This window comes from Aplosporella prunicola (assembly GCF_010093885.1).
Source record: "Aplosporella prunicola CBS 121167 unplaced genomic scaffold K452scaffold_14, whole genome shotgun sequence".
NCBI lineage: Eukaryota > Fungi > Ascomycota > Dothideomycetes > Botryosphaeriales > Aplosporellaceae > Aplosporella > Aplosporella prunicola.
In genome coordinates, this window is record NW_022983542.1 from 837,163 (window position 1) to 852,031 (window position 14,869).

At 52.9% G+C, this 14,869-nt stretch overlaps 5 protein-coding genes across 5 annotated transcripts; 1 reads left to right on the forward strand and 4 right to left on the reverse strand.

Moving 5' to 3' along the window:
- Positions 1–403: 403 nt before the first annotated feature.
- On the reverse strand, positions 404–2,640 carry K452DRAFT_351564 (uncharacterized protein). Its single transcript, XM_033545725.1, has 2 exons — positions 2,177–2,640; positions 404–2,115 (listed from the first exon to the last, which is right to left on the reverse strand). Exons 1-2 carry the CDS (start codon positions 2,400–2,402, stop codon positions 506–508), a joined length of 1,836 nt encoding a protein of 611 aa, XP_033397200.1. The 5' UTR covers positions 2,403–2,640; the 3' UTR covers positions 404–505.
- Positions 2,641–3,169: 529 nt separating this feature from the next.
- Positions 3,170–5,129, forward strand: K452DRAFT_228983 (uncharacterized protein; the record flags this gene model as incomplete). The annotated part of the gene is made up of 7 exons (XM_033537009.1): positions 3,170–3,255; positions 3,313–3,317; positions 3,371–3,739; positions 3,787–4,083; positions 4,200–4,620; positions 4,688–4,801; positions 4,901–5,129. The coding sequence occupies 7 exons, from the start codon at positions 3,170–3,172 to the stop codon at positions 5,127–5,129; spliced, it is 1,521 nt and encodes a 506-aa protein (XP_033397201.1).
- Positions 5,130–7,837: 2,708 nt separating this feature from the next.
- K452DRAFT_210542 (uncharacterized protein) lies at positions 7,838–9,091 on the reverse strand (the record flags this gene model as incomplete). The annotated part of the gene is made up of 1 exon (XM_033536165.1): positions 7,838–9,091. A coding segment is annotated over one exon (1,254 nt), but the record flags the coding sequence as incomplete, so codon positions are not given.
- Positions 9,092–10,211: 1,120 nt separating this feature from the next.
- Positions 10,212–11,361, reverse strand: K452DRAFT_351566 (uncharacterized protein; the record flags this gene model as incomplete). The annotated part of the gene is made up of 4 exons (XM_033545726.1): positions 10,212–10,484; positions 10,536–10,865; positions 10,926–11,207; positions 11,269–11,361. 4 exons carry the CDS (start codon positions 11,359–11,361, stop codon positions 10,212–10,214), a joined length of 978 nt encoding a protein of 325 aa, XP_033397203.1.
- Positions 11,362–12,039: 678 nt separating this feature from the next.
- Positions 12,040–13,635, reverse strand: K452DRAFT_228766 (uncharacterized protein; the record flags this gene model as incomplete). Its single annotated transcript, XM_033536989.1, has 1 exon — positions 12,040–13,635. The coding sequence occupies one exon, from the start codon at positions 13,633–13,635 to the stop codon at positions 12,040–12,042; it is 1,596 nt and encodes a 531-aa protein (XP_033397204.1).
- Positions 13,636–14,869: the final 1,234 nt, after the last annotated feature.

Below are 14,869 nucleotides of genomic sequence, written 5' to 3' on the forward strand. Positions count from 1 at the left end.
AACGCTCCGCTCCCGCCATAGCAGCGCATCCGCATCCGCTCAAGAAGCCCCTCCACCCCCAACCCCAGCTCCAACCACAATCCGCACACGCCGTTCAACGCGCGTGGAGGGAGGGGAAGAGGAGCGTGAAATAACTGCAATCGCCCTGGCGGGCGTTCTTCTCAGCGACAAAGCGCAGCACTTGCTAACACTCAGCTCTGCTCTGTTCATCCTCTCAACACTGAAATCAAAAATCAAATCCTCGATGCAATACATCAGCACCGCACACCGCTGCCGCCTACCGCTAGTATGCAGCTATACCCACCCCACCATCGCACCACCACCACGGGTCGTTTTTCTCGCGCGCGCTGGAGACGGCGTGATGCATGTTGCAGACGCCGGAAATACACAGCGGAACGAAGAGCAGAGCTACAATAGCGATCACGGCAAAACAGCGCTCAGCATTTCATCCATTTATTCTTCTCATCAAGCGCCACCCCCCTCCCCCTCACACCAAACGCACCACCTAAAACGGCTTCACCTCGCGCCTAAACCTCGGCGGGTTCCTAAAGAAATCCTCTCGCTTCCCATCCTCCCGCGCCCCCTCCTTCCAATATTCATACTCCATCCACGCATTCTCGGGCATCTGCGCCTCCGTCGCCGCCAAATACGCCCCCAGAGCCGGGCTCAGCGGCACCACGCCCGTCTCCAGCACGTACCGGTCCCAGAGCTTGACCAGCTTGTCCAGCGTCGCGGGCTCGCGCTCCGCCAGGTCGTGGATCTCGCCCGGGTCGACCGACAGGTCGTACAGCTGCCACCGCTCCGGCCCCTTCGGCTTCGGGATGAAGACGATTTTCCAGTTGCCGGCGCGGACGGCGGCGCGGCCGCACGTCTCCCACCCCGCGACGAAGTCCTCGGCGTGGATGCGGGGGGATTTCGAGGCTGGCGCGCGCGCGAACGGCGCCATCGACGCGCCCCGCATGGGCACTACTTCCCGGCCCCGGTACTGCGGCGCCGGGTGCTTGATGCCCGCCATGTCGAGGATCGTGGGCGCGAGGTCCATCACCGTCGCGAAGGCGTCGCTGATCGTGCCCGCGCGCGACGCGTCCTGGTGTCCGGTTGGGAAGCGCGCCACCATCGGCACGCGCACCCCGCCTTCTGTCGTGTACGCCTTGTACAGCCGGCTTGGGGCCGTGGCGGCCTGCGCCCACCGCGGCCCGTACCAGATGAATGAGTCGCCGGCGCCGAGGTTGTCCAGGCTGTTGTTGTAGTATTTCTGCAGGTGCTGCAGCATGCTGCCCTGCACCATGGGGTAGGCCTCGTAGGCGGCGCCCTCGGCGCCATTGTCTGACAGGAAGCATACGAAGGTGTTGTCGAGCTCGCCGGTCTCGCGCAGGTAGTCGACGACCTTGCCGACGTTGGCGTCGATGCACTCGACCATGGCTGCGAAAACCTCCATCGCGCGGCATGACTTGGCCTTCTCGTCTGGGCGGAGGTCTTCCCATGCTGCGACCTCGTCGGCAACCACCGGGTGCGGCTCGACGTCCGGGGCGACCATGCCGAGCTCCTTGAGGCGCTGCAGCCGCTTCTGCCGCAGCGCTTCCGGCCCATCGTCGTACACGCCCTTGTACTTGGCGATGTATTCCTTCGGGGCCTGGAGTGGCCAATGCGGCGCCGTGAAAGGGAAGTAGCCGAAGAAGGGGCGCTCGTCATTCGTGTCTTTGCGCTCCTTGAGGTACTGCAGCATCTTGTCGCCGTAGCCGTTGCTGCTGTACCAGCCGTCGGGCAGTTTCTTGACGTACTCGCCGTCCTCGCTGTGCAGCGCGATGTAGCTCATGGTCATGAAGTCGGGGATCTTGTCGGGCGCCTCCAGCTGCGGCTCGTACCCGTAGTGGTTGCTGCACGCGGGCAGATGCGCGAAGCTGCGCTCGAAGCCGCGCGCTTTTGGCGATCGCTCGGGCGTCAATCCCAGGTGCCATTTGCCGGCCATCATCGTCAGGTAGCCCGCGTCGCGCAGCATCTCGGGCAGCGCCACGACCCGCTCGTTCAGGTAGCCCTCGTAGCCGGGCATGCCGCGCTGCGGCGCCGTCGACATGCCTCCAGTGGGATCATTTTGCGAGCTGATATTTGTCCATTCTGTATGCACCGTCATTAGCCCTGTTTGTTCATGTATGGGTTGTTTGTTTGGGAGGCGTGCCGATCAGATTGCCCAGGCCTGCAATGTGGTGGTCGGTGCCCGTCATGATCATGGCGCGCGAGGGCGAGCATGCGGCAGCGGCGTGGAAATCCGTGAAGCGGATGCCCGTTTCGGCAAGCTTGGCGATGTTGGGGGTGTTGATCTCGCCGCCAAAGGGCGCCAGGTCGCTGAAGCCGAGGTCATCGGCGACAATGACAAGGAAGTTGGGGCGTTTGGGGGCGGCCATGACTGCTGCGGGGGTTTCAGGTGATGCGACGACGGAGACGGACAGAGGCAGAGGCAGTGGCAGTGAGGAGAGGAGTTGATGATGTGTGCAGCGACAATGGCAGCTGCAGCACCAGGTTGGCGCGGGGTTCAATGGGCTTTAACATTGCGGCGACGGATCTGCTGCATGTGCTGGCGAGAGCAGTTTATTCGCGTGAGTTGCATGAGAGACGCGTCCGTGTCGTCGAGTTCAGGCGTCCGCGGGCCCACAGTGTCGCGTGCCCCGGGCGATGCGTCGTCAGCGTGGGGTAGGGGGGCACTGGGGGGGGACCGTCATAGCTCCGGGTCGCTGGTTGATTAGCTACGGTTGTCTCGCTCTTTATCAACACCTCTCGCCGCGTCGCCTAAATTGCGTGCTACCAACCCTGTCGCATGTAAGCCGCCCACCGCTCTCTTTTCGTCCATTCCCCGCATTTCCCCTTGAGGCAAGCATGCATCGCGCAACCGCGCCTGGCGAGCACAACATCACCGCGCCGCGACGCTCGCCAATGCCCTCCAGCCCATCAGCGATTGCCCTGCCCCGGCGGCGAGCGTGCATGCGGGAAATGCGCCGGCTGACGCTGCCCAGCAAATCATTCCTACGATCCGAGTCACGCTTTTCCCAGTCTTGCAACCATGGCACGCGTGGCGAGGAGAGCCTCTTATTGCGAGGCGTCCTCGTCGGCCCAGCCGCTCTTGTCGCCGTCTGCTTCGTCTGAATCTCTAGTTCCGCCCGACACGATGAAGTGGATGCCTTCTGCCGGTCATTTGCGCGCCTACTGGCTCGGCTGCATCGTTTGTATCGGGGGGTTTCTGTTCGGCTACGACTCGGGCATGTAAGTTGTACCTGCTGCTGCCGTATTCCGGAACCAATGGCTGACGTTTTTTCACAGCGTCGGTACGTGATCCTCGACGATGATACCCTCCCTTTTCCGCTACTAACCCGTCCAGGTGGTGTACTGACGCTTGGCTCCTTCCAAAATGACTACCAATTCACAAAGAGCGAGAAGACGCGGGTCTCGTCGCTCAGTGTCTCCCTGCAGCAGCTCGGCGCCTTTGTTGCCTGCTTCATCATCTGGCCCTTGACGGACCGCTATGGACGCAAGAAGTCTCTGATGGTGTCTGCATTCATCTTCAGCATCGGTGCCATGATCCAGACCATCAACACGCGCTCCCTGGCTGCCTTTTACGTCGCTCGCGTCATCGCCGGCTTGGGCTTGGGTGGGGCTTCCGTCGTAGTGCCCATGTACAACTCGGAGATGGCGCCTACCGAGCTTCGCGGCCGGATGGGGAGTTTCTTCCAATGGTTTTACACCTGGGGTATGCAGGGTCCCATTTCTTCTCGGGTGCACAGCTGACCGCCGCAGGCATCTTCACCAGCTATTGGGTCGACTACGGCGTTAAGAAAGACTACCCCGAGATCTCGAGGCAGTGGCAGATCCCGATCGGCCTGCAGATCCTCTTTGCTGGTCTACTTGGCCTCGGCATGTTTACTCTGAAAGAGAGCACGCGTTGGCTCACCAAGGTCGGCCGCCACGACGAGGCCTGGGAGAGCTTGCAGTGGATTCGTGCCGACAGCTCTGAGAAGACGCAAGATGAGATGGAAGAGATTCGCGCTGCTGTCGCCATGGAAGCTCGCCAGACTGAGGGGTTCCGTTTGAAGGGTATGTTGCATGGTCACCTTCCACCCGCTCGTCGTCACCTGACCCTATTCATCTCATTTCACACCATCCATCCGGAAATTTTTTTTGTTTTTAGAAACATCTACTAACACGCCCAGAACTCCTCGAGCCCACCAACTTCAAAGCCCTCACCGTCGCCTTCTGCGTCTTCATGGCGCAACAGGCCACGGGCGCCACCGCCTTCGCCTACTACGGCCCGCAGTACTTCCAGCTGCTCGTCGGCGACGACGACGAGAAGAACCTGCTGTTGACGGCCATCTTCGGCGTGATCAAAGTCGTCGGATGCGGCATCTTCGTGCTGTGGTTCGCAGACCGCTTCGGCCGACGCAGCGTCCTGATCGGAGGCGCGTTGTTCATGGCCGCGTGCCAAGTGACGACGGCGGCCGTGGTCAAGAACATCCAGCCGCCGGGTGATGGCAGCGTCACGAGTGCGGGCATTGCCACCGTCGCGCTGATCTATATGTTTGTTATTGCGTACAACTTTTCGTGGGGGCCGCTGCCTTGGCCCTATGTTTCTGAGTATGTGATCTGCTGCCCTCTCTATCGTGGTATACATGGACAGGCTCCGTTAACGCTGACTGTGCAGGATCTTCACCACCCGCATCCGTGACCCCGGTGTCGCTGTCGGTGTTGCAAGCCAGTGGCTCTTTAACTTTGTCTTCTCGCTCACGACGCCCTACATGATCGACGACATTGGCTGGTACGTGCATGACGACTCCCTTCTTAGCCATCCACATCCCCTTCCCTCAATTTCTATTTCGCCACGCACACAATAAGCACATAACTAACACCTCAACAGGGGCACGTTCCTCCTCTGGGGCCTCTTCGACCTCGTCATCGCATTAGGGACGTTCTTCTTCCTACGCGAGACGGCTGGCCTCTCGCTCGAGGAAATCGCGCACAAGGACCTGTTTGCGGGCCATGGTGCGATGACGAGCGAGGAGCGCGCGGCTAAGGGGCTCGATGTCGATGATGAAGGGTCTAAGGAGCCGAGGGAGCGGAGAAAGAGCGCTGAGAGCGAGTCGTAGGGCTTGTAGGGGGTGGTGGTATAAGTTTTGGGTTTTGTGTTTTGGGGTGTGAGGGAAGAGGAAGAGGAAGAGAAGGTTTAGGGTTGGAGGGGGTTCTGGGATGTGTGGGTGTGGGTGTGTGGACGGGGTATTTACCGATTGTGGATAGAAAGGCAATGCGCTCCATTCATTGTCTACAAGGATATCGGCGCTTTGGACTCATCGTTTGTTATATCGCTGTCTGCGTGCGCTCCACGGAAGCGAAGAGTTGGAATTGATGTCACAAATGCATATAACCACGCACGTCGGTGCGCCCTGGTTGATTTATCAAACAGGTCAGGTCAAGAATCTCTGTCCTTATCCTCGCTTCAGTGCCACAACACCACAAGCCACAAGCCACGCACTCAATAAACCACTTACTTCTACAGTGACAGTGACAGTGATGGCGTTGGACGGCTTTGGGCCGTGCTGGTCGGTGTCACCATTCACCCAAACAATGATAATGAAAAAAAAAAAAAAAAAAAAAAAAAAAAAAAAAAAAATAAAAAAAATAAATCCATGCCTGCTTGTGTCTTGGTTGGCTATATCTACTATCTATCTTCTTTGAGTGTGTGTGGGGGTTGTGTGCTGGTGTGCGAGAGACGGCGCGTCCCGTGGACTCTTTGTTGTGTTTCTTGCCTCTCGGGAGGACGCGGCGTTTGTTTTGGCGCTTGGCGGTAGTGGGAGTGGGCGTCAAAAGCCTTGATGAAGCATGAGTTTTTGTGGGGTGGTGGTGGGTGGCTTCGCGGGATTTGGCTGGCTGCCTCGTGTGGAGACGGGATCGGGGGTGTGTGGTTGAGGGTGGGTGGTTGTGCTCGTGAGACGGTAGGACTGCCTCCATGAATGCTGCCTCCAAGTCGTTTGTGGTGTGTTGGGCTGGGTGGGTTGTGTTGGTAGTGATGAATGGCGGCTATTTATATTTTATGGCTTGCGTTTATCCTCTTTTTCTTTCTTTTCCTGTTCTCACATTACCGTACAGTCAATTCGTTCAAGTGCTTACTGTCTGCAGACAAAGTTATGCATCTACTCATGAAACTGTCTAACAAACAAATAGTTAAAGTGAGCTATGGATAGGCATGTAGCTTTGTGCCTACAGTGCTTGTTGCTATGAGGAACTAAGTGGACATGTTGAAGGTGATGTGCATAAAAAGTAGAAGGAGAAAAGAACTCGCTTACTAGCTCAAGTCTTCAGGCGCGCTACAAAAGTCGTTACCTCTCCCAGTGTAGTGCGTGCGAACATAAACATACCCATGGAAGCAATGCAAATGGAAAAGCAAAGCACGAATTTTCCATTTGTCCCCTAAACACAAAAATGTAGCACCAGAAATAAGACCAAAAACGCAAAAAAGAAAGACAAAAGAGAGAATCGAACGCGCCTCCTCGATCGGGCTCCCTACTCCAAACTCCACCTCACTTGTACTTAGTGACACCTAGTCTGCAACAGAGTTGCTCCTCGATGCTTACTACCAGACCAGAGGGCACATTACTTGATGTTTGGGCGACCTAGTCTGACGCGTTCGTGTTTGGGGTTTGGGTTTCTTTGTATATATACTGTTTGTTGTCGCTCACACGGTTTTGTTGCGTCGGTGCGCGCCTGTCGCCGTGTCCACCCTCACTCAGCCCGTTCGCCTCTCCGCGCCGGATGTGCTGCCCAATATTCCGCTCGCTGCCTCTGCCGCAGTGCCACAGCCAACAGCTCCGTCAAATGACTCTCCCTCAAAAGACAAAGCACTCGCGTTTGCCCTCATCCTCATGCAAGTCTCCGAGCTCAACACTGAGCAACAATGACCGGCTAGGATTGGTACCAACAAAGAAACTACTCGCAGTGCTTTGCCAGCTGTATTGTTTGTTACAGTATAACGCATTATACTTCTTTCCGCGCCAGTCAAAGACACCTCAGTGGTCTTTCAACAATCTCATCAAGCCACCAAAGCTCTAGAACCTCATCGAACTACTCCGACCGATCCAACCTGAACACAAACCACGCCCAACCAGACAAGCCAGACTCCCGGCACAACTCTACAGAAGGTAGAAATGCGCCTTCGCCGCGTCAATCACATCACAACCGAAGAGCAGGAGCTTCAACCAGGTCCCAGCGTGAAGTCCATGGACCATATCCGAGAGAAAGGAGTTCCATTGCAGCACCTCCATCCCCGACGCCAAGTTGAAAAAGCCCGACAATAGCTTCTCCCAGTCCTTACCTTCTAAGATGCTGTTCCCGCTTTAGGCGTTCTCGTCCTCTATCCCTTGTACAGCAGGGCCAGCGCCCAATCCTCCCAACCCACCCTAACTTCCGTCCTCCGCATGCAGTTGACCAAGACCGGCCCTTTGGGAGGTTCTATTTCTACGGGAATTTGAGGGCCTGTTGTATAACACCACATTCTCTCCAAATATCACAGTTCCATCCAATCAAGATCTTGCGTGGGACTAACCATGTTTGACCATGCTCCACCACCAAAGGTTTGATCAAAGCTGTCTTGCGCGATAGAAGGTACAGGGTAGTCGAGCCCCCACGGTTCATAACAAGCCAGGGAAAGGTCGTCCAACGGGCCAAATGGGTTGCTGAAACCAGCATCGTACGCATCTTGTTCGAGGGGAAATAAATGGGTCTCGTCGTCCGGTCTATCGTCGCCGCTGTAAACATCGAAACCATTATTGCTTTCGTGGTTATGTCCGACATCTGCTCTACGACGGTTGACTGATACCGTCCCGAAAAACGGTAAGACGACATTCCGAACGCCTCCTTCTGTCAGTGCCCGAGTACTAGTCACCAGCGCCTCTAACGCCGTGTAACAGCAGTGGCACAACAAAGCCGATCGGCCGGTAGAGCCATTCTTAAGGGCCTCCAGGGCTCTTTGTATAAGTTGCTCATCATTCCGCACCGTGCTTTCATTAGAGGACCGCTGCTGATATTTCGAGAAAGAAGATTGCCCGTAGCCGAGAAGATGGAAAAACAGTATCACTGCGGACGTGAAAGCCGCAAAGGACTCGAGGTTGGCGGTGATCCCGTTGACGAAGAGCGAGCCAGCGTGGATCTGCAGGTACGCTTCCAGCAGGACGCGTGAGCTTGCGACACAGGCCTTACGACTGTACTCACGCACATCCTCGTCCCCGTCTTGCCGAAGGAAGAGCGGGAGGTGCAGTAGAGATTTAAGCTGGTGGACGTGCGAAATGCGCATAAGACGCATGTATTTTTCCGTATCATCAGAGCATGTTATTGTCTGCGATAGGTCGATGTAGCCGGGTGGGAGTTGAGAGGTGATCCTGTCCATCTGCTCCTGAATATGAGTGACAGTGGATAGGGACAAGCCGTTGATGGATTGCAAGCAATCAATGACGCGGCCGGTCAAAACTGCAAAGTGGCGGTAATGAAACGTGGCCGGTGGTATAGCATCGACTGGTGGGATCTTCAAGTTGCAAAGGTTCTCCGAGACGGAATACGGCAGACCCACAATCAAACTCACCCAACGGTCCGCGTGGAACAGCTGCCAAAAGATTGAGTCGATTTTCTTTGATCTGTTGCATTCCCGATGGATCCCGTTTAGCTGTAGCAAAGTGTTGGCTTTTCGATAGACATGCCAGGCACGACGCGGCTGCATGATACTGAGCAGGACCAGACCGAGCCCCATCAGACATTGCAAACCAGATTCACTGCCAGCCAGCTCGTCGTTATTCAAGATCCATCTTTCGACGAGTGGGAGGTACTTGAAGTGATCGCCTGCGCTGATGGCGAAGCAAACAAGCAAGTTTCCCAACAGCGAGGGGTGCCCGGAGGAAAAGGCTCGCACTGCAAAGCATTCGAGCGTAGCATCTTCCTCCTCACCCCAGCTTAAATCCAGGGATTGCCGCCATCCATTCCACCAATCGCTCCGGTTCCGAAATATATCTTCCATTTCAGATTCTGGAGGCATACCTGCGCAGAGGCTAGCGATTGCCTCGGCATGAGTGTGCAACTGTCGGTTTTGTAGGGATATTGTCGCCTTCCCCCGTCGATCCAAGGGCCCAAGTGGAGGGACAACTTCATCAGATCCTGTCGATCGACTTAACTGGGCAGCAGTTAGCTTGTTCTGGTCATTCACCAAATTTGTTTAGGGCTGCGACCTACAATTGTATTATCAAACAACTTCATAAGCGGCGCACACTCGGTACGCATAGGTTCCAAGCTTTCAACTTCAATACCGGTAGAACTATTCCTTGATGGAAGCTGGTCTTTTGTTTGAGATTGATCCTTTGAGGAAGTAAATCCCGAAGCCCTAATGCGTAAGCGTTCGAGCTGAACAACATAGCGAGGACGGTGCTCCGCAAGACCAGCCTCACTCGTGCCCGCAGCTACTACTGACTCATCTTCATTTAAAGCCCGCTGCACCGATTGAACAGTACTTGCTGCAATAGGGTTCTCGTCCTCCCAAGGAGACGGGTCTTGCGGGACACACTCATCTCCGCGCCGCGAGCACTGGAGACATAGTCTTGAATCATTGGATGGGTATACGCAGCGAACCTTCCGTTGCCGACCTAGGACGAATTCCACACCATAATAAGCATTGATTCCAGCTAAAACAACAAGTACATACAGGTTATGCAGCTGCGCGTTCCCTTTCTCATGCGCTTTCTTGCACTTCCTGGACCTTCAGTCACGCGATCTCGGCTTGCATCCATCTTAAGATGTGGCTGATTTCCTTCGTCCGAGGTTTCGCGGGGGCAGTAGGGGATGTCGAGCAAAGAAAAGTTTGATTCAAAACTTCGTCCGAGGTTTTTCTGCGTGCAAGACTACTTTGGTTGCAGGGAAAGTGATGTTAGCGCCGCCTCATGTGGGGCTGCATGAAGCTATTGCAAGTTAGGTTAGTGTACTAAATTATAGGGGTACTCTAAAATAGTGACAGCGGAAGGCGAATAACAACAGGTGAACAACAGCGAGTGGTAGCAGCAAGTCCAGTGAGAAATAGCAAGTCTCCAGCGAACGACATTAAGCCTCGTATTCGGCTATCTAATTCTATCCATGCCCTAATAGAGTCGAATATTTCGCTCTAAGCAAGTTTACTATCTTCACTTAGATGATACATTGTTTTATCTGACAGGTCCCTTCAGAACTTGATCATAGAATGCTTTGAGACTCCTGCCTTGCGGAAAGTCTGGATACAGGTTCCCGAAATCCTCGTACCCAAGATACTCCGCGTATTCTGGAGTATTATCTCCCCGAATGCACCAGGAGATGCGGTACTGCCCCATGTTGAAACTAGCAGTATCCATAATGTTGCTTGGATGGTGGGCACTCTCGGAACTTCCTTGGAGCTTCTTCTGAGATGTCTCTATAATCTCCTTGATCTCTTCACCGGATACCTAAGAGAGCGGAATTAGTAGAGCTGTTTTTAGAAGTCTCTAATAACTTACGTAGTCTTTCGGGGGTGTTTCTCCGCTAGCAAGAGCCATGACCTCCCAGATCTCGTTCATACTCAGAACTTCGGTATACGCGAACACGCGCTTGTTCAACGTCCGAGGGTCCGCCACAATCTGAGAAACGTACTTCCCAATATCATCCCTATCCATTAGGGCAAACTTTTGGTTTCCGTCTTCAACGATTCGGTGATCAATATAGATTGAATGTTCGCCATCTGACCCTCCAGAAGGGACTTTTGGTACAAAAACTTGATACCAGCAGCCCACATCAATGATGGTATACGGCAAGCGCGCCCGTTGAATGACACCGAGAATGTCGAGTTTCTAATCATGCTATTAGTAGCAATATTCGCTGTAGTAACTTTCATGTTATGGAGTTCTAACCTTATCCTTGATGTTGATGACGCCCCGTGGTGCTGGACTGACCCACTCTGAAGGCACGAATCGCTTGACGCCAGCCTCCTTAGCGGCTTCAATCCATGACATCTGCTGTTCTAGATGTTCCCAAGTGATACAGGAGATCAGGACATCGATGCTCTTCAGTTGATTCACTAGAGCTTCGCGAGGATCGCTCAGATCGTAGCCAATAACCTGAACACCCTTGGCTTTGAATTTCTGGTTTGTAGGACTATCAATGGAAGAAGTTCGAGTGAAAGATGTGATAGTCTATGGGCATGTTAGTAATAATGACAGGAATGTGGCGTGCAGCAAATAGCAATGTACGTACGAAATTTGTCTGGGAAGAAAGCAAACCATCAACAACAGATTGGCCGGTGTTGCCAGTTGCGCCTATCACGCCGACACTGATCGTGCCCGCCATCTCAGAAAGGAGTGAAAATGTTATCGCGACTGAGATCAACAGACGGACGAAAAGATCGAAAGATAATCACTTATATAGGCGAGACTTTAGTGACTAGAGTGAGCCATAATGACTCATTGTGATGTAATTAGTTTATCCCAGTAAATAGATTCGTCCGAGACACGTTAAGGATGCCTCGGACAAAGACTCAACATGACAAAACCTCGGCATCAATCGGTATTATTAACGTGAATGCTTCTCATCCTTTCAAAGGAAGACAAACGCAAAATATAAGGCTCGGCTCACATTATTGAACACGCGAGGCACTGCAGTACAGTCACTTTGTCATTGTGGAAACTTCTCACAACCCTTAATCCAAAACGAAAGTTACTGGTCTGCTCGAGCCAGTCGCCTTTTCACACTCTGAAATACACTAATAAAGCGTTGTTTAATAAGATTTCAAATGCTATTTCGAAAATGATTAAATAAATTCGTTTGTCCGAGAGTGGTCTAGAACGTCAGGATCTTTCGGACGAAACTCTGGGGCCTGGGCAGCAGGAGACAGCTCATAGCTTCCATGCAGCATTTAGGAGACAGGCAGAATCTGCCTCTTTTCTGACCTTACAACTCTTCTCACCCGAAAGCATAATAATGGGGCAGCAAAAGTAGGAACTATGAATATGATTTATAATATACAATCTATGCTACAGAATGGTCAAAAAACTGCCAGACCGGCTCGCTGATTGTTAAGTTAACATCAATGGCGGAGGGATTATGGCGCGCCGACGGTAGCTTCATGTCAGTTGTAGCCACTCGCTGCAGTAGTTGCTCCTCGGTCGCCAAAAAGAAAGCCAGCCCATCCAAGAGCGAGATTTGCGTGAACGGTGGCGATACTAAAGCTGGCGGAATTGGTATGCCGAGGGTATCGACATCAAAGTCTGCGCCGGCATACATGTCGAACTTGCACCACTGAGTAACGATGAAGCTTCCGAGCCCGTCCAGGATAGCAGGCTTAATTTGACGCTTGTCTGGTTGCGCTGCGATCCAGTGGAGGGTCTGATCCACTTCTTTTGGTGCTACGGAGTGGGTAAGATCATGAATGATTTTTGCAACTTGCCACAGTGGTCCATTAGCGATCACGTCATGGTGCAGAGTCTTGAAGGTCGTGACGACGGCGTTGGGAAAATAGCGTGGTGGGAGATTGAGACGCTCTGAGCTGCGAAGGTTGACAGATGTAAGAAAACCACGCGGTATGTCTGACGTGTCGGACGATGGTAGCCCTCGGGACCGACGTAGCCGGAGACGTGCCTGATACACATGCTGGAAGATGTGTGCCGAAAGAGCGTCAAATGTAGACACCCAACCTCGTCTGTATGGGTCCGTTGCATTTTTCCTTAGCATTGCCAACTCGCTGCCGGAAAAGCGTAGAACACGCCCGACAACTGGTGGCTGAGGAGGTGCTGCCGAGCTCACATGGGCAGTTACGGCTTCAGTGCCTGCAGTGCTCCCACCACGTTTGGGATCCAAAGTAAACAAAGAAGGTTGGAAGTTAAGTGCGCTTTGTCGCTCTTCCGGCGCCATATTACATAACTCTGAAAGGTATGATCGGATGTGAGGAGGACGTGCAAGCGCGGCGACAGCGGCTCCGGCCTCTGAACCCACCTTCACCTCAGCGGTACCGAGGCCACGATAGAGCTCAGCCAAGTCGCGTGTCAGCTGGAAGAAGCCTTCAGCGTCGCACACTATGTGATGAATAGATATGCCGATCGTGACAGAGCCACACGCAAACCGAGTGTGTTGGATGGAGAAGATGGGGTTGCGGCAAACAGCCTCCAATGCAGGAACAAATTGTGGTAGGAGTGTGGTGCCGGAACCAGGGAGGCCCGGCATCATGATACGACCGGTGCTCGCGTCCACTGAGTCGTCTAGTCGTGCGCTACACCGCGCTTCGAGGAGTTGAATTCCGGTATCCAAATGGGCAATCTCAGGCGTTCCATCAGAAGGGTTGAATTGAAGACGCCCTGACAGGTGCTGATAGTAGTCGAGAAGCAGTTCCATCGCACGTGCCAAGCGGTCAATGGAGATGAGCTCGCTGCTATTCGCATCTTGGACCTCAGTAGAACTTGTGCCAGGCCGTTTGTAGGCGTAGACTACGGTGATAGGAACGAACGGCGGGCCCAGTTGATCGAATGGGCCCAGCCTCACTGGCGAGTTGAGCGGTTCCACAGATGCCAGCTCATGGGCCCGTCGTAAAGTGCGCCGTGCAACTACATTGACAGTAGCTTCGGTGGACATCATGCTGGAAGTCTGGAACAGTGGAACTGTGGAAATTTCAAGGCGACAATTCGGTGCAGGCGGTGGAAGTAATGTGATGATGGGTTGCGAAGAAAATGAACAATGGCAAGGCTTTAAGGCTGCTAATACTTTCCTAGATTTTGGAATTAGCATGATTGATATCGGATTATTCATAGCTCGTACAGCTAGGACTGGTGTCCTTAGCGATTTTTCGACCGAGATGATGGCTACTTCGTCCGAGATTTCTTTCGGACGAACTTGGGCTTACAAGCTGCTCACTAGCAGGTAGAGTGCGGAATAGTCTAGTTCGACCCCGGGGTCGAACTGGACTGAATGGTCTGAGTCCTAATTGGTTTCGATTCGACCCGGTCTAGATAGGAGTCGAATGGGCTGTAGTCGGTCTAAAGAAGGCTCTACTATAATTAGTTTTTGCTAAGTGGCATCTTCGTACGTATACGAATAATGGTAGCGACCTAAATTTAGTAAAGCGCTACTTATAATCGGTACTAGGTATACCTCTACCTTACTTCGGCTACCTTAAGGCCACCTTCAGGCTACCTTTTAGACCGACTATAGACCGTTTAGATGGGGTCGAATTGAACCTAATTAGGTTCGATTCGACCCGGGCTGTAGCGACCCCGCCCGAACCTACGGTCTAAACTACCTTTCGACTGGTCTATTCCGTACTCTGCTAGCAGGCACTAAAGCCTGAACCGAGAGAGTCACCGGATACCGACCTAGTAATTAAGACTTAAACAAAGAGATATCCCCTATCCTTCCTTATTATACTTATTCCTCAAGTACCTTCTCGCCTATTCTCTTTTTAATATAATCAAAGGCCCTAACTGATAGCCTAAGTACTTATAAAAGAGCCCTCTATCCCTATCTCTGTATTTCTTCTTTATACTCAGACGCTGTTAATAGTAGTACTAGACTACTTCGTTATTTACTACCTTACTCTACTACCTTATCTATATCGATAGATAAAAGCTAGAATAGATATTCTATAATAGTATATAAGTCGAATTTTATAAGATCGTAAGGGTACTGATAAAGATAAAAGGTTATAATATATCTTAGTATAGAGACTAAAATTATTATTTCGATTCATAATCTAGAGATTTAGTTATAATTTTTGAACATCTGAGATATACCGATTAATTGTAATAACGTCCGTCACCGCGAACCGAGATCTACCGTGAAGCGAGATGGTGATACTTATACAGAGTAGAAG